The sequence below is a fragment of the Agelaius phoeniceus genome, chromosome 4 (assembly GCF_051311805.1).
Source record: "Agelaius phoeniceus isolate bAgePho1 chromosome 4, bAgePho1.hap1, whole genome shotgun sequence".
Lineage (NCBI taxonomy): Eukaryota > Metazoa > Chordata > Aves > Passeriformes > Icteridae > Agelaius > Agelaius phoeniceus.
Window position 1 is genome coordinate 2,930,747 of NC_135268.1, and position 18,029 is coordinate 2,948,775.

The window sequence follows — 18,029 nt, forward strand, 5'->3', positions numbered from 1 at the left end:
AGCCCAGAGGAGCAGCACTATTGCTTTGGATTTCTGTGGTTTACTGTTGAGGCATTCCTCTCATCTCATACCCCTTTTTTCCAGGTGATGGAGTGCCCCTGAAGTCTCAGTCTGCCAGCTGATTGATCACTGTTCCAACTGGACAGGGATGCTCCAAGCAGCTGGGCTTTGCTTGCTGCAGGTGCTCCCCACAGCTGTGGTCTGGGCAGTGCAGCCCAGAGCTACACACATATTGATTCCCTTCTCACTTATTCCATGTCTCCTCAGGCTTTTGGCAGATCTGCCTCGTTCTTCTAGCTTTTAGACAGTGCTGATAATAGATCACTGCAGGAACAGGATTCATTTATCCAAAGCTCTTTAAAGACTGGAAAGGATGGACTTCAAAGGCAGGAAAATGGGACGCAGTGCAGCTGAACAGGGGAGAAGGGAGAGGGTTCACATTAAATGAGCCCTTCTGTATGCAGGCAAAGAAACTGGTTTCTGTCTGCCTTTTCTACTGTTGGGCTAGAATAGCAAGGATAAATATAAACTGGGATAGATTTCAGTTGAATGGGAAGTTTGGAGCTGAGCTAGCAGAAAGGCCAGATCCACTGGGGAAGGGTGCAGGTGGGTAGGGATGCGTGGCTGTGATGTGTAACTCCTGCTGTGGCTAAGAGGGCTGGGTCTTCAGTACGAGTTCATGTGCTGAAAAAACCAAAATATTACCTGTCAGCCTGCCTCCTGCTACCTTCATCTGAGGTTCCCTTCCTCTTGTGCTGAAAGAAAGAGGGAGCAATTATCCCAGCATTTATCATTTTACTGACTATTTTATCTTCCCTCAGGCACCTTTCTCCCAGCTGGCAGGTCCAGTCTATGTAACTGCTCCACAGATGGAAACTATTCCCTGTTTGGTCTTCTTTCTTTGAATCTTTTCCAGCTCTGTCTTGGGGGAAGGTGGGTGGAGGTATGGGATGGACAGATGGAAGAAAGATGACTGACCAAAGCTGGAGCATCCAGAATGTGGGTGGGTATGAGAAGACACACTGTGGAATCAGTTTCTGCTTTGTTCTTTACCCCGTCTCTAATAATTTTCAATTACTGTTCTGTTGTCCTAAGTATTAAGCTGATGTTTTTATCTATCTCTAATAACTCCAAAATCCTACTCTCAAGCTTATTACTTCACTTTGAGGCCACAATTTAATAGAAAAATTTGTGAAAAATTGCTGCACTTTTATTTACTGATTTTTATCTGCTGTCTCACTGCCTTAGCACTCAGCCTTATAACATCTGCTGTGCCATGAGGAGAATCCTGCAAGTACCTCCTCCCTTCCTTAGTTTCTGCTGTGTGTAGGGACACAGCCCCTTTCTCGGGATAAAGCTGCAGGTGACCACTGACATCCCTCCTTCTCCATCTCTCTGGGCTTTCCTGCCTGGTATTTCCTGGCCAAACACCAACACTCTGTAGCTTTGTCTTGACTGGGGAGTTGTCACTAATAATTGCAGGCAAAATCAAATATTCCAATCAGAACTTTCCCTAATAAATTAACAGGGGAAAAAAGTGAGATGACCTTTATAGTCCTATTGCTCTGTCAGCACTCAGGGCCACACCTTCCCTCAGGGCTCGGCCTTGCTACAAACCAATGAAACTACTCTGCTGTGATTTCATATTAATTACTGCAGGTCACTTCTCAGTTATGGTGTTTTAATTCTTTTCTGATTCCTGTTTCTGCTGAAATAACAGCTGCCTGTTGTTTCCCTGGTCTCCAAGACTGAACTTGCCAAAGGATATTATGTAGTTGTGTCAGTAACTGGAGCCATAAAATAAAAATAATCAAATGCTTTACTTTTTTTTAAAAAAGACTAAAAGTTATCATCTGCCACCCACCACCATTGTATCAGAATCACTGAGGTTTAGGACAGACAACATTATCTGTTGATACAAAGCATCTCCTATTGAGTTGTCTACACTGACATGATAAACTCCCTAATTAGGTTATTCCATTCTATCTCTTTTTATGGCTCCCCAGTCTGTAGTATTTTTATGAATAGTTTATGCTGTACTTATTAATATGCTTCCACAACCTAAATGGCGTAATTATCTCAAAAGTTCAATTAAAAAGTAATCTATTAGGAGGTAGGATTCCCAATTACTGAGTGTGGGAAAGACTCCTATTCTGTTCTCCCTGTCTTTCATCTCAGACATAATTGATTTGGTCTTTCTCCCAAATAAAATGCAGCTTTTCATCCCTGTGGAAGAAGGAGAAGAGGTCATGGAGACCTGTGGAGACCACATATAATGATGTCTATTTTTACCTCCACTTTTCTTTAAAGATACAATTAAATTTGTTGTACACTCAAATTGCAGCCACTTTGTGCAGCCACTTTGTGCACTCTCGTATAGACAACACAGAAAAATAAATTATTTCCATTGCTGTTTATTGTAATTGAAAAACAGTTTTTCTATTTCAGATTCATTAGCCAGGCCTTTACAAGTGCATTAGAAGTAAAAGAAAATCAATTTACATTTTAATTCTTACAAATGTTTCACTTTGGAAACTTGTAAATAGGTACTGCCACTCTTTTAGAATATGCCAGAACATTCTGGCAGATAAAAATTACAGATATTCTGTAATTTAATATTTGTAACTTCAAACTCCAGATCTAATTTCCAGAGACAATAATTGTGGATAGTGCCAGGGCTTTATTAGTAGTCTGCCATTCTTCCAGGGACTTATTTACAACAGTTACTGTAAAATCGAGCTTTTTGAAACTGGAATATTTTCCATTAATGCTGTTTAGTCACACTAAAGAATGAATTGGTTTGCTCCACCTAATTTTTTTTTCTAGGGAGACACAAAGATAAGTTGTATGTTTTAGCCTTTTCAATTTGACATATTAGCTGCCACAAACTGAGGGTACACATCTATGTTAGTCTCATCCTTCATTATACCCACATATCTCCTTTTGCAGTGAATTTGCAGGATTTCTGACAAAAATGCCCATCTTAAGGAAGCTTATTTTGAAAATAATAAGCTCCATGTGTCTATCCACAGTGATTTTCAAAAATGTTTTTATGAAACATTAGTTTATCTTCTTACGATTGCTATTTTCATGAAAGGAAGTCTGGGATCACCCAGATTTTCTCTCTATTAATTATTGGTTTGAATGTGTGTATGGAGTAGTTCCTGGGCATCTTTCAGAATTGTGTTAAGTTTTTTCTTAAAAGATCTGAAAATAGGCATTATTTAAGATCACAAGGTACTTCCTTATCTAAATATTCCCAAGACTAGAGTAGCAGTGAAATAAACAAAATATAATTTCTTTGGCTTTTTTTGTAAAGAATTTATTACAGACAGATTTCAGAGTGGGGCGTAGTTCAATGATGAGAATGATGGATTTCAAGTCCTTATGCTGTTTTGAGACTGCACACAGCATCAATAAAGATTTTGTGGGATTTGAAATTAATTTAATGGCATTTTATACCCATGGAATGAGAAAATAAGTTTCATGGACCTCTGACATCCCACCTCATCTCCTGACTTGTCTTTTGGAATTGGAGCCCTAAAATGTTGTGTGCAGAAGCTCAGAGTGCTGAAGGCCAGTGTACAACAGGTTGCTGTCTAGGAAAGTGGGAACCCTTTTCTTGGGTATCCCTGCGAACAGGGGCATTTGAATATCCCTGCATTAGAACAATATAACCACTGGTTAAAGTTTAGCAACTCAGCCTCAGAATGCTGTTGTGCTGGGAGGTATTTCATAGCAACAGCGTTTCAAATATTTACTGACTTATTGTTTCCTGGCCATTAATGATGGAATACCCGAGAGCCTGTCTGCATTTTCCTCCTGTTAAACAAAGCACGTTCATCCGTACATTTCAATGGGCCACTTTCTCTGTTGTGAACTGCCAGGGATTGCAGCTCTTTTTAGAAGTCCCGGGTGAAATTTGTGTACTTGTGGGAAAAATTTCAGATGATCTATTTCATAAGCTTGTTTCTTTTGACTCTGATATCCAAAAAATGGCTTGTTTGGAATCGAGTTCCTAAATACAGATTCTCATGTTTTAGGTGTCAAAACAGAAGTGGCTCATCCGGAGTGGTGTAAAGGTTTGCAGCACCGCCGAGGTGAGCAGCGGAACCCCGGCACCACCGAACCACTCGGCAAGGCTGGAGCTCCTCACCGGTGCGAGTACGCCACGGTCAGTGTAAATGAGAATTCTTTTAGAGCGTAAAGTTACCCATCCCTCCTCCATCCCGCACCAGGAGCACAGCCCCAGCACCACCCGGCTGAGCGTGAGGCTCTGGCACCCCCTGCGGGTGACGCGGCTGTCACACCGCGTGTCCCCGCAGCCGCTCTCCTGTCCCGGGCTCGCCGCCTGTGGATGCCCCCGGCCGAGCGCAGGGCTGCCCAGAAGCGCAGCGCGTCCCGTCCCATCCCATCCCTTCCCTCCGGGCCGGGCGCTTCCCGGCGCTCCGCGATCCCTGCGCGGGCCAGCGGCGCCTGAGGGGGAGCGGCCATGGCCCCGCCCCAGCCCCGCGCATGCGCGGCCCTGACCTGGCAAAATGGCGGAGCTGGAGGAGTAAGTGCGGCGCAGAGGGAAGAATGGAGGGCATGTGGGATCCGCCACCATCCGCGGGCTGGGGACGGCCACGGGGGCTCCCTGAGAGGGGTCGGGATGCGGGATGGGGCCGGGATGTGACCGGGTTGTCCCGCCCGCAGGCCGAGGCGGCGGATCCCGCTGGTGCCGGAGAACTTGCTGAAGAAGAGGAAGGCGTACCTGGCCATCAAGGCTACCCAGGCCAAGCAGGCGCTGCTCAACAAACGCAAGGTACGGAGGGTCCCGGCAGAGCCTGGGCCTGCAGCCCCAGCTCGTCCTCCTCCGGAGGGAGTTAGAGTTCCCTGAAATTCCTGGGAAAGGGTCCGAGTGGTCGGGCCCCTCAGAGAGGGGGTGCCCGAGCACCGCGGGTGGGCAGGAGTCGTCTTCGGGGTTCCGAGGGGGGCTTGAGTCCCTCAACATCTTCTGCTTGAGTCTCTGAGCCTTGTAAAGAGGACAGAATTGTACAGGTTATTACACCGAAAGAAATGGAAGACGGTGAGTTGTTCCTGTTGGATCAGTGGTGGTCAGGTGTTTGCAGCCACATGTGGGAAACTGCAGCGCTGCTGAATTGTCTCTGCTGCCATGGGATTTCACTGTCTGAAACCACCTTTGTGTTGAAACCCTGCATGGAAGCCGTGCTTTTCTGAGGGTGCATTTAGAGTTATTTCTCTTGTTAGAGCAGCACAGGTCATGGGTGAAGCCTTTTCTACCTGTGGGGTGGCACATGTCCTAGTGCAGACCCACCCTGTGCACACTGTGCCATTTCCAGACTGGCAGAGCACAGCAAACCTTTCGAATTCCCATTCTGAGACCTGTTCTGATGTTCCCCAGCTAATAGAGTAGGTGTCTGTCTTAAAGCTTTCCCAGTGAATCTTGTGGGATTGTGTGCAAAACTCTTGCCATTTTTGTTTGATACCATGTTTACATTTTTAAAAGCATCAATGCCTTGCTGTATTTCCAAGGTGGGAGCATAAACAATAATATTAAATAGCCACTCCTTAAGATTGTCATTGCAAAAAGGATCTTAGTGATGAGACTTTTATTAGGTCTGCCTGTTTTGAAAATTCAAATGAATTTCATGGGTGATTTGTGAGGTGAAATAGAACAGAAGACACACAACGTTAGATTGTTTCATTTAAAGTGTCCTGATCGTTTAACCAGTACAGTATCCTAAATATAACTGTGTAATGCTGTGCATTTTCAAGTCCTATTCTTATGAGAAAACACTACGAGTGTTGGTGGATGTACTCATTCCTAAGCTAAAGAGAGACATTTAAACATCTGTTAAAAGGAGCTTTACATTTTCTAGTAATAATGAAAAGACTTTTTATCAGGTGAGCCAGATGTTCTGTTTAAATCAGCAATATTTAATAGTTACTTGAATGTTTGAAATTTTTCTTGCATGTGTGCCAGTATAGAAACAGACTTTAAATGCAGTTACATTCTCTTGGAGGGTAATTTTTGAGTCACACTGGGGTATTGCTGTAGCATCTGTTTTGCCCACATGTTGTTGCTGGCTTTTCCAGTCATTGCTGAGCTGTGTGTGTAGCTATGCCTAGAAGTATCCCAGGTCTTTTCCCTAATTTATATTTTTCCTGGGGAAAAACTCATTGCTCACTGTTCATAAATAACAGTTGTGTGTAAATTCATGTGTTGTCCCTCAGTTCTGCCTCCCTTGGGCTTACATAATCAAATTTATTTTCTTATTGCTTCCAAAGCTGTAAGGACATTGTTCACTACTTCTGCATTTCATTTGGCCTTTGAGATGTAAACCTCACTTTGTTTTCCTTTTGTCTGCAGCAGCAGAAGGGGAAGCAGATCCAGTTCAGGCGCCTGGAGACGTTTGTTCGGGATTCATGGCGCAAGCGCCGGGATGACACCCGCCTGAGGCGCATGGAGCAGAGGCCTGGGCAGGCAGCGGCGCCTCAGGAGAGCAAACTGGCCTTTGTCGTGAGGATTGTGGAGTGAGAGCCTTCCCCTGCTCCTTGCCTTGTTGTTGCTGCCCTTTGTTGTGTCATTTCCATGCCAGACATCACCTTGCAGCTGATCTGAGGCCTTTAGAGCAATGTGGTTACTAATAAGTTCTGTTTTCCTCAGTATTAAGGGGGTGACCAAGAGGGTGAGAAGGGTGATTGAGTTGCTGCGGCTGAAGAAGAATTACACCGGGGTGTTTGTGAAGCTGAGCCCGCTGTCGCTGAAGATGCTGCGGATTGTGGAGCCTTACGTGGCGTGGGGGTACGTACCCCTCCCGTGACCTGGGGGTCATTGGGTTCTCCAGCTGCTATCACACATCTGGTACTTCTCCAGTAATGGTCAAAACTTCATCAGCTTTATGTCTAAAACTTGTTATTGTCTTTGTTCTCATTGTTCTTGATGTAACTTTGTTACTTAACCACCTCTGCACAAAGAAGTGGGATGGGCTTCCCTCTGCATCCTCTTTGTTACAGAATCTGATTTTTGTTTCTGTGCAGACAGCCTAACCTGAAATCTGTACGAGAGCTCATCCTGAAACGGGGCCAAGCCAAGATCAAGAAAAAGAGAGTGCCTCTGACAGACAACATGCTGATAGAGGAACATTTAGGTGAGGAAGAGGGTGAGAAAACTGAGGAGAAGAGAGTTAGGTGTTGAGAGTTTACAGTCTGACCTGAAAGGGTGGGGAGAGACAATATCTTGCCAAACTGGAGGACTGGCAATTCTGGAGTCAGTGTGGGGAAAGATGATACAGTTGGACGTGTCTTTATTTTTTTTTTCCTCATGCAGCGGGCTGTGGTATCATTTGCCTGGAAGACCTTATTCATGAAATCTACTCAACTGGGAAGCATTTCAAGAGAGTGACCAGCTTTCTGTGGCCGTTCCATCTGTCGGTGGCTCGGCACGCGTCGCGGAACAGAGTGGGTTTCCTCAAGGAGATGGGCAAGCCTGGCTTCAGAGGGGATGCCATCAACCAGCTCATCCGTCAGCTCAACTAGGCAGGTGAGCAGTGCCTGCGGGGCTGGTTCTGAGGCTCACCCTTCATTCCCTGTCCTAAGGACAACCAGCTGCCATTTAAGATCAAGGGGGTGCTCCCTTGGTTTTGATGGTCACTCTGCAAAAGTGACCTTGGAGTAGGGGAAGCTAATCAAGAGTGTGGGTCCCATTAGGAATCAGCACGTGCTGTTTGTTGGACACCTCCATGAAGGCTTGGTTCCTGGGAGGTAGTATTACTTTCTTGTTTATTTTCTTCCCTATTCTGCAGGGGTTTTGTGAAAACTTCAGGATCTATGACCTGTTCCTTTTCACATGAACCTTTCATGGACATGACCTACATGCAGTGATCTGTATGCAACTTCTCTTGACTGGTGCCTGTATAAAAGAAGAAATACAGAGATGATGATGACGGAGATGGACTTTGGGCTGGCCCTTCTTCAAGAAGATAAATTCTGTTTGGTACCAGAATGAACTTCTTGGAGCAATTTCACTTTTCCATCTCTGTAAAATAAGTGGGTTTTATGCTCACTACTGCAGACTTCACTCTTGGATGTGCACCTGCTTCTGGGGGTGAAGGGGTGGTGGAGTCACAATTGTGCAAACAGGCAAAAGAAAACACCAAGGTATTCTTCTGTTAGTGCAGCACAAACCCTAGCAGCAAATAATGTCACTTTCTAAGTACCTAGATTGTATTTATTTTTGAAAAAATAAGGGGTTTGTGTTCCTGATTTAAAGAGCCCTTTTTTTGGCAAGACTTTTTTTTTTTCTTCTTTTTTAAACGTCTGCTGGATTGGGACTGTTGGGGAGAATTATTGCCTGGAAATAGCAAAGCCTAAAAAGGTTGTAATACAGTCATGGGGTGAGGTATATGTAATTGATGTTTTTAAAATAAACTTGTGAAATTATATTATTATAACAGAAGGTCCTACATTACTGTAAAAGAGTGGAAAAACCAGTTCAACACTCTGGCTGGAATGAGTTTAGTGAAGGAAGTGAAGAAAACCATGGAAGAGTCTGAAAGTTCCAGAGATTTAAATCGCTAATTTCTTCCACTACAGAAATGGGTAAGGACACATGAAGAGTCCAGTGCTGTTCAACAAATATGGAAGGCACTGTCATGAGTTCACTGTGACTGTTTAAACTGTTCTTTGAAGACTTAGGTGGGGGCAAACTGTTAATCCATGAATGGATTTCCTGCCGACTCCACTCCACTTGGAGCCTCAGGAAGCAAAGAAGTAACAAGACAAGAAGGATGCCTTTTGGATATTACTTGTGTGGCAGTTAGAAACTGTTTTATGATGTGGCATTCATAAAACCATATGAAATACAATGGACTGCAGATTCTGAATTAGAGAACACTATAAAACTAGAAGTTTTATTCTGTAAAACAAGAATAGAAACATAGAAAATGCTGGACAGACACTACAGACGTACACAGAACAACTTTGTCCCCAGAACTAGAGCCCAGTGGTCATTAAAATACAAGGTTTCATCTATTTAAAGTTTTCCTGATAAACAGCTGCTTCCATTGTAGAGCAGTACAAGAATTGTTTGGATGATTCATTTTTGGGTTATTTCTGGTAATAAAACAGCCCAGGCTTCCAACATGAAAACTGGCACACTAGGAGTGAGATTATTTTGGTTGCTACAGAGAATTTAAGACTGCTAACAGAGTGTAGTTGAAAAATAATTTTAAATTATACAGTTATATGAGCTGAACATAATTCTAGCAGCTAATCCCAGATTTAGGCAGTGGCAGTTTTTCTAGCAGAGGCAGTGGTTTAACACCATTAGATTAGCTCATACAGTAAAGTAAGAATTGAACTATGACCTTTTTAAAATTTCTTTGGAAATGATGCCAGCTTAGTCTAGTGTCACATTTTTGCAGACAGGCATATTGCTTTTGTGTCATGCTCTATCAAGAGGACAGTAATGATGTGCTCATAGCTTAGCTGCATGATGAACAGAAACTATACAAGGTGACAGGACAAAACTTGCCCCTGCATCTTAGGGAACAGAATCCTTCTTGTAAGCCACCGTGGTGTTGACTTTGTGGATTGTGGTGGTGAAGGAACGCAGCCGAACCTCCTCTGAATTGGCTATGAACTGTGGGCCTGACTCTTCCCACTTTGCTGGCACTGCCAAATCTTTATCCGTGTAGATCAGCAAGTCAAAGGCACCTGGGGGCAAGGGAGAGCAAATTCACCATAAGGAGATGGCAGGTTTGAAGTACATCTTCTAGAACATGAGACAAGGACCAAGCTTTTCAGAAGTTACAGTGATAGTAGTTATGTGAAAAAAAGCAATCGTTAAAATAAGATATTCATGAGGTCATTTTAGTTTTCTCTAAATTGTGTTGAAAAAATTTTTCAAGTGTGTTAAAATGCTGTGGAGATGAGCTCTGTGTAACACTTGATAGGAACAAGTTATTCATGAAAACTTGTATTCCTCAGGGCATACATATTTAATTTCCTCAAGTTCATTAAGCCACCCAAAATTCTGCCCTGATCTCAGTCTAACAACGTGCTGTCTCACAAGCCTGATGGTACACGATGTGTAATAGTCAAAAAGCCTCAGAAAACCAGAAAATATTTTCTAAAGTTGGAAAGTTACTGAGGTTTTTCAAGAGCGTTTTATTTCTTTAGTGCAGTTTGGGATACTCACAGGCAGATTCCAAGAGTGGCAGGAAGGTTACTGTGGCAGTTATTTGTCTGATGACAGAGCGAATTTCATCCTGAATTGCCTTCTGAGATTTCTCCCGTGGTCCACTGGAAAAATAAGAAAACTCTGGTAAGAAGTTTGAAAGTTGTGCGCTGACAGTTTCCTCTAAATACAGTTCTCTTTGTTAACCTCTAGTAGTTTGCTGCAGTATTTTTAGAGTAGTAGTGACACTTGAGTCGTCAGAAAAATTGAAGTGATAGTTGCTCTGCCATTATTATTGTTTGTGTGTTCAATTATATAATGACTGGTTTGCAGACAGAGGGTAGGGCACTGAGAAAGGTTTGAGGGCACAAGTCCATGGCACTGATCCTGTGCCTGCCTGCCCCGGTACTCGGGAGCGGAGGGACCGCGGTACTCACTTGTCATCCTTTGCAGTTTTGTCACACTCGATGTCAAACTGCCACCGCTCCAGGACCTCGCTGCTCTCGATGCTGGAGATGACCACCACCAGGCGCTGCACGATGCACTTGTACAGCCACTCTGCAAGAAGCCAGGGCAGTGCTTAGAGAGCGAGAAGCGGCGGCGGGGACACCGCAGGGAGGGCCCGGCCGCCGGCGCGCACCTTTCATCTGCTCGGTCACGTTGTTGAGGTAGTTGGCCAGCTCGGGGTCCGTGGTCACCAGCAGGGTGAGCCCGTACTTCTGCACGCGGGTGAAGGTCTCGGGCGGGTAGATGCCCCGCTGGTACAGGATGCTGTTGATTCCATAGGCTGCACGATTTAGACGGAGAGGGAAAGGGATGTGTACCGCACCCACCCCAGGCCCCAGCCGGCGGCCATGTCGCTCCACAAGACGCGGCCTCCCACCCCCTCACCTCCCCTCCCACCCTCCTTTTCTCCCTCCCTCTCTCGCAGCGCGGTCCCCGGGGTCCTCCGCGGCCCCCTTACAGAAGAACTCGGCGACGAGCTCGGCGCTGCCGCGCAGGGTGATGCCCTGCTGCTCCCGGCCGAGCTGCTGCTGCGCCGCCATGGCCGCCGCTTCCCCGCCGCCCGGTTCGAATCCGGCCCCGCCCCCGCCCGGCCCCGCCCCTTCCCGCGCGTGCGGCCCCGCTGAGGGGGGGCCACCTCAGCCGACACCACCGGCTTTCCCTCCGGGAATCGCCATTCCCTGGGCCCCTTACCCGTGAAAAACGGGCGGCAGCCTGCGGGGTTCCGTGGCTGCCTGGAGGGAAAGAAGGGGTTTTTTCCTCCATGTTAAACTGGCCGGCCGCTCCCAGAGCCGTTGCGTGTGTGGGCGGGTCTGAGGGGCGCGCGGAGCGGGGGCGGAGCGAGTGTGCAGCTCTGCCTTGGGAATGCTGCGCGGAGTTGCGTTTCAGCGTTTGCCAAGGTGTTTTCGACCTCACGAGCCTAAAAATGGTACTTTCCAGTTATGAATTGGACAAATCCTTAATTTATTATTTATTGGTGGCTTTCGTGGTGTAAGTCATGCAGTAGCTGTTTCAAATAAAAAATTCTCTTCTGCAAGCACAGGTGGGGTGAACGTGGGAAAGCAAGATAAACAATTTTTCTTTCAATCCATAATAATTCCAGAAATAATTTTTAAAAAAGGGTTAAGAAGCATTTGGGTTGTTGGTGTGCCTTGGTGAAGGGCATTTGCTGCTTGGTCGAACAACTTCAGTCCTGTTACTACAGGGAGACCAAGGAAGATGCTGCAGCCGGCAGTGGCCGTCACCTGGAGGGAGCTGTGGCAGAGGTTAACAGGTAAGAGAGACTGAGCAAAACAAGGAAATGTTCAAGTGTGTTAAGGATATGAAGAGCAGAAGTTATGGTCTGCTGGGATAGTAACAAGGCGGCCAGCTAATTAGATTATAAAATCAATTATAGGCAAGAAAATGAAAATTAATGGGTTTGCTGGGCAAAGCATAGTTGCAAATGAAATTATTCCCTAAATGTGATTTTTCCAAAGCATCATCTGAGGCATACCTGTGTTAGATACCCATATTGCCCTTGAAAGAAAAAAATGAACAGTCTTAAAATGAAGTGGCATTCAAAACAGAAATATTTATATTGAGGATAGAAACCATGTGGTCATTACACAGTACAGTGGGCCAAATGCTAAGAGAGTAAATTGATGGTGTGATCGCTTATTTTATTGTAATAAAACACGTTTTCACAAAAGCTAAGGCTTTCACTTGGTTCCAGTTTTGATCCAAGAGGAAGCATGGTTTTCCTCAGGGGTCAGGCTGCTGTGATTAAAACAAATGTTATAGTCCTGAAGTCATGTGCTGAAGTTCTGAAAGGGTCTGAATAGTTTAATTTAACCATGGGAAATTGATTCTGGATCTTGTTCACTAGTGATTGTGTTATACATAAGTCTTCTGAATAACATATTTTCTGAGTAAGAGTGGTATATTTCCAAGATTGTAATAATGGAAGCATTTTTACAACCTTGAAAATGTACTAAAAGCCTAGCTTTTAGAACTTGGATTACTGTGAATATCAGCTGTTTTGCTTAAAATCTTAGGTACTAGGGTGCTTTTATTTATCTATCCCAAAGTGGTTGCAGCCTTCTGGGTTTTTTCTACACTTGGCTTCTTGTCCATTTTGCTTTTGGAGAGCTGCTCATTTTTGTGATTAATAGAATAACTTGAAAGCATGAGACCAGGCAATATAGTAGAGCTTTTGATTAATATTCAAGATATTTCTCCTCTAGCTGTTTTACTGTTGAAGTCAGACAGAAGAAAGGAATCCAGGTGTTTCTTGTTTAGCAAGTTGGTGTCCCTGTGTTTCAGTTTGGATGGCTTGCACGCACACAGGTGTATATGCTTATTAGCAACAGACTTAATTGCTTCTTCATTACTGCTGACAAGATTCACCTGGCAGGCACTGAGAGTGGTTGGTGACCTCTGTTAGAACTCTGAGTTTCCTGCACCTGGCATTTCAGAGTTTTGGGTCACCTTTCTCTCTCTGGTGCTGTGCCACGATTAGCACCAGGTTCTGCCCTGGTGTGCTCCCTTCTCCAGCACCTTTGCGTTTTGTGCAATTTGCACAACCTTTGGAAATTTGTTGTTTCTTCTGTGGTGTAAGTAAGCTGCAGCTGCCATGTGACCATGGCCCAGCCAGGTGTGATGGGGACATGCTCCCAAATCCTTCTGCATGCTGCTGACTGTGCTCCATAGACAGTGCCTGCAGTCTGTGCTTAGGGAATGTGCAGCAGGAGGAGGGATCTGCAGCTCTGCCAGGGATGCTGCTGAGGGTGAGGGGCTCATTTGGGACAGGCTGTCCTGACCTGCTCCAAGGGACTCTCACGAACCACAAGGACAGGCTGAGTTGTACTCCTGGCACACCAGGACTTGGCTATCCTTGCTTTAATTATCTCATGACAAAACCTTCATTTTCATAAGGAATGTGAAATCCCAGTTGCATTTAATTTACGTCTCTTACAACTCTTGAGTCGCTGTTCAGTTTCTCAATTACAGCTTGATGTTGCAACACAGTTTTTTTGATTCTCATTCTGTGAAAGGAAGTGTTCTGTGTTTAGCTTGGCTTTTCTGCAACATGCAGTGATTGTTTCCCCATGGCAATTGTCACTGAACCATGGGGAATCCAAATCATTGGTAGGCCTTCATTTTTTTTTTTTTTTAAGGCAAGCCAGGTCACCTTCCCATAGTCATCCAGCACACTAGGAGACATAATCCATTGTGGAATTCATTCCCGTTATTTATTTGTCTTGTAACCTTCAGGGGGATGTGCACAGGTCTCTTCTCTCCAGAACAGCACAACAGCTTATGAAATGAAAGTTTCAACAGTCTTTGTAGCACCAAAGTTTGCAGGGTAAGTACAGGTGCCTCTTGTCAGCTGGGAAAATAACATCTCTTTTCAAGTTGGCCGATCCTATTTTTAAAACATAAAACATGGAATATTATTACAAGTATCAATGCTGTGCCCTTCACCAAAGGTAATGAGAGTAGTGCAACAGTGAAAGGTGGCCTTGAACTTTAAGTATTCGTGAAAAGAAATGGATATTAAAATGAGTCAGTATGAGCCAATAATCTGCACTGTAACTTTTAATGTGATGAGTAGACTTTCCAAAGGGACTTGCTTTGGTTTTGAACGCCATGTGGCAATTTTTACAGTTACTTTTCTGAATGTATGTTGAAATTAGAATAAGTCAGGTAAGCACTTATTTCTTTTATAAAATGAGAGAGCTTTGATGTTTCTTTACTTAAGCCAATGTTAGAGCTCCATTTAGCTTGAAAGTAGCTGTGTCCAGGTTGTGGCTGCCTTGTACAGTGAAATAAATTCTTGCTGATTTTGAGACTTTGGAAATCTCCTTTTGTAGAACATAAAGTGATATCTTTTTCCGGTTTTGGGGAAGGTCTTCCTTCGAAGACCTGACATTTTTCTAAAGGAAAAAGAGTTAATATTTGTGATGGTTTTACCTCTGAAGGACCAGGAGATGGCAGCAGGCACACGCGTTATCTGCACCCCCGCGGTTTTTGCTGGAAGTACGAGTTGGTTTCGCTGTTAGGTACTTCACTACTTTTACACCTTCTTCTAGCTTTAACATCATTGTTCCAGAATCAAGGGGATACTTAATGCCCAGTTTTCGTGTTTACCTTTGGTTGCTGTTGCATTAAAGACAATTTAACAGTGAAATTATTACCTTTAAACATTTCATGTGAGGATAGGAATCCTGTTTCAGAATTGGGAAGAACAGGACTTCATTAAACATTTTTGTGCCTTGAGAACTTCTTAGTGCTGGATGATGTCCTGTTACACTGGTAACAGGAAAGTGAAATCCACTGAATCCTGCTCTTTACAACTTAATCCTCTTCATTACTTAATCCCCAACCTGAAGGTTGATAGTTTGAAAGGTGAATGTTAATCCAGTTCAGTTTAGCTCCTGTCACATCTGAAGTTTTCATATTAATAAATCAGTGAAAAACTAGGGAGTTCTCAGGTAGCTTAGTAAATCTAAGTAGTATTAGATTAGTGGAATTAGTGGAAATTCAGTATTAGTGGAAATTTAGCTTTAAATTCAAAATGAGCCTTCTTAAGTCCCCAGGAGCATTGATTTATCATTCATAGGTTTATCAACAGAGACTTTTGGTGGGTCTTTAGAAACTGAGGAGAGAAGGATCCTGAAGGTTGGTAGCGTAGTAAATAAATATGCCTTGGTAGTACCATAGGGAGTTTTGATAGGATTCTGTTGTGTGGTTGCAACATGTTAGATGGGAATTGTTGCTTTGGGATTGCTTTCTAACCGTGTCAGTCCTGATGTATAACCATGATGGGCTTGTTCAGTTGATTGTGCAGCAAGGAATACAGTGCAGCTTACATAATGCCTGAGACTTTTGATGACTGAAGAGGGAAATACACTGTGAAAAGCATGTCATTGGCATTAGAAATATTAGAGGCAAAAATATGAATATTTCCTTTATTTCCACTTGAAAATTAAGAGTCTTAATGCATTTTTTCTACAGTTTGTTCTCCAGGCAGGTTAGGTGTCCTGTTGGCAGAATGATGATCATTACTGAGAACAGGCATAAAAATACTCAAAATCTTTCTCCAGAGTATTGGACAGATAATGGCAAAGAATGACTTTCTAAGATATTTATTCCTATGTGCTAGGAGGAATTCTTCAATGAAGTTAATTTATTTCAAGAAAAACATCCTTTTCCATATGTTTTGAGAAATTTCGTATACCATTAAAAAAAAAGGAACAAATTGTCACCACTGAGTCATAATAATGAAATGATGTAAAATTTTTTTATGAAGCACACAGGCCACATGGGCTGGGACTGTACCCTGAGCAGTTCCTCTCCACCCCATACCTGCACCTTTCAGTGCACACTGCTTCCTTGGGAAGGCTCATCCCATAATATGGAGACAAATGCCTGACGCCTAAACTCTGTGTGTGCCTTAATCAGAGCTCATCTGCTCTGCTGGTTCACAAACAAACATGAGCAGTCCAGAAGTAACATGAACTGTTAGAAATGTCTTTATCTGGAAATCAGAGCAATATCTGGTTGCTAGCACTCAAGGCTTAACACCCACTAAAGAAGCTGTCTTTGCACAAGAACAGCTTTGAGGGTAGTGTGGGCAGCATCAGGTACAAACCAAAGCTTATACAATTCTGTATCACAAGTGAAGAAAGGATTTGCTGGTACAATTTGAACAAAAACCAAGTTTTTCTAAGTCATTCATGAGCCCAGAAGGACATCTAATTCACTGCTTGCTGTTACTCAATACCAACAAAATTTTTAGGAGAAAAACTAGAGAAGGGTATAACAACATTTGAAAGTCCAATTTCAAAATTCACATTCAAAGCAGGTATGTGTGCCTCGTGCACTGTGGATGGTCTCATCCAAACCTGATGATGTGATGTTGGTAGGAGTGTAAAAATGGAAAGCAGATGGCTTGGTAATGTGAGCAGCACTTTGATGTTAATTGTTCCTTACAGTCTTCTTTCCTTGAAATCTGATTTGAGTGAGAACATGGCATTATGGCTCAAGGTAAGCTACTCCTTGGTTGTAATCTGACAGTCAGTGGAAGGTAGACCATGGGGAGATTCTTACCTGAAGGGTCAGGTCACTCTGGCTACTGAGGAAATTCCCTTGTGGTAGCTGGGAGTCAGCACTCTCCTTTTCCATCCTTGCTTACCTGGAACTTTGTATGAACTTGGCCTAATCAGTTTGGATGGAGATTTCAAATTTCCACAAAAGGATTTAATGGTCCTGCCAAGCTCATATACATTGAGTCTCTGTAGCTTCTACCATGGAGATGTGCACTGACATCCTTTTATTTTCACAAACAGAGTCCCTACTGGTTTTGGGTTTTTTTGTTGAGGTTTGACAGTGATGACAGAGCCCACACTCATTTAACACTATGATATGAGAACAGTCATCTAACACTGAGAAAATTGAGGTTCATTAACATTTACAACCTGAGGAAATCCAAAGCCTCATCTCCCATGCCCAGGGAAGTGTTGTCATCACCAGGCTTTAAGCTGGTTTGCTTGGGCAGCATTCCTTATCCCCTGTGTTGAAACTGTGCCACAGAACAGAAGGGAGATGAAAATCCATTTGGAGACAGCAGGGAAGAGGAAGAGATGGAGCTTTAATGGCCAAACCTGGCAAAGAGAGCGCAGAACCACAGTCCAGCTGTCAAATTACTTTGTGTTTCTTTTACTTTATTTTCCATATATTTTCACTTTGTATGAGATTTTCAGTACCCATAAAACTTAAACAGTGGGGTCTCTTTCCCTGAATGAAAGTTGTGACAGAGAACCTTTCTAATATTTTTTTTGATAGTCACATTTCTTTCTATAACATTTTCATTATAATCTATATTAAAAACCCACAAAACAATACTAGTGGGAAATGGTAACAAAGACGTGTTGCCCTGGATGGTTATAAGAAATGAGGGGTACTTGTCTCCTGCTGTTATTACCTCAATAATCTCCTAAAATGCTGCAGGATGACATACCCCGTGTGCTTGTTGCTTGTGCTGGTTTGTTGGGTAGAATGCCCTGCATCCTCCTGGGCAGCTCTTTCCCTCAGCAGCATGGCCCCGCTGCTGAGCTCTCCCTGCCTAAAGCTCCATCTCCAGTTACTGCCACACACCAGGTTTGCATTACTCTGATGATGTTTGAGATTCCCTCTCCATGGCAGCCTTAACCTTGCTCTGTCCTTGGGCACGTTTTGGCCAACCAGGCTGCACACGAGCTTAGAAGCTGTAAAAATCTGTGCTGACCTGCAGGTTTTTACACGTTACCCTTGGCAATTTGGCATTATATTTACCAAACAAATTGCACTGTTATTCATA

The 18,029-nt window shown here is 43.8% G+C and overlaps 2 protein-coding genes and 2 long non-coding RNA genes across 4 annotated transcripts in view; 3 read left to right on the forward strand and 1 right to left on the reverse strand.

The window, feature by feature from the left end:
• LOC143693905 (uncharacterized) overlaps nt 1-4,165 on the forward strand; it is a 62,333-nt gene extending 58,168 nt beyond the window's left edge. Inside the window, exons 4-5 of the long non-coding RNA XR_013181902.1 lie at nt 917-1,003; nt 4,044-4,165. This is a non-coding gene — a long non-coding RNA (uncharacterized LOC143693905). The remainder of the gene's footprint in view (nt 1-916; nt 1,004-4,043) is intronic.
• A 304-nt stretch (nt 4,166-4,469) lies between these two features.
• On the forward strand, nt 4,470-8,445 carry RPL7L1 (ribosomal protein L7 like 1). The gene is made up of 7 exons (XM_054632764.2): nt 4,470-4,555; nt 4,696-4,804; nt 6,374-6,537; nt 6,671-6,808; nt 7,045-7,154; nt 7,334-7,546; nt 7,809-8,445. Exons 1-6 carry the CDS (start codon nt 4,539-4,541, stop codon nt 7,540-7,542), a joined length of 747 nt encoding a protein of 248 aa, XP_054488739.2. The 5' UTR covers nt 4,470-4,538; the 3' UTR covers nt 7,543-7,546; nt 7,809-8,445.
• A 443-nt stretch (nt 8,446-8,888) lies between these two features.
• Nucleotides 8,889-11,258, reverse strand: MAD2L1 (mitotic arrest deficient 2 like 1). The gene is made up of 5 exons (XM_054632949.2): nt 11,148-11,258; nt 10,824-10,970; nt 10,621-10,741; nt 10,205-10,308; nt 8,889-9,720 (listed from the first exon to the last, which is right to left on the reverse strand). The coding sequence occupies exons 1-5, from the start codon at nt 11,227-11,229 to the stop codon at nt 9,548-9,550; spliced, it is 627 nt and encodes a 208-aa protein (XP_054488924.1). The 5' UTR covers nt 11,230-11,258; the 3' UTR covers nt 8,889-9,547.
• A 122-nt stretch (nt 11,259-11,380) lies between these two features.
• The window catches only part of LOC143693906 (uncharacterized), a 36,441-nt gene continuing 29,792 nt past the window's right edge, over nt 11,381-18,029 (forward strand). Inside the window, exons 1-2 of the long non-coding RNA XR_013181903.1 lie at nt 11,381-11,615; nt 11,892-11,960. This is a non-coding gene — a long non-coding RNA (uncharacterized LOC143693906). The remainder of the gene's footprint in view (nt 11,616-11,891; nt 11,961-18,029) is intronic.

Bases quoted from the DNA above. Each gene is read 5' to 3' on its own strand.
- RPL7L1 (XM_054632764.2), top strand. The intron at 4,805-6,373 runs GTACGGAGGGTC...TTTTGTCTGCAG, and splicing joins CGCTGCTCAACAAACGCAAG to CAGCAGAAGGGGAAGCAGAT. The intron at 6,538-6,670 runs GTGAGAGCCTTC...TGTTTTCCTCAG, and splicing joins TTTGTCGTGAGGATTGTGGA to TATTAAGGGGGTGACCAAGA.
- MAD2L1 (XM_054632949.2), bottom strand. From the start codon at position 11,229: ATGGCGGCGCAGCAGCAGCTCGGCCGGGAGCAGCAGGGCATCACCCTG. The intron at 10,971-11,147 runs GTAAGGGGGCCG...TAAATCGTGCAG, and splicing joins GCTCGTCGCCGAGTTCTTCT to CCTATGGAATCAACAGCATC. The intron at 10,309-10,620 runs GTGAGTACCGCG...TTATTTTTCCAG, and splicing joins AAAACTGCAAAGGATGACAA to TGGACCACGGGAGAAATCTC.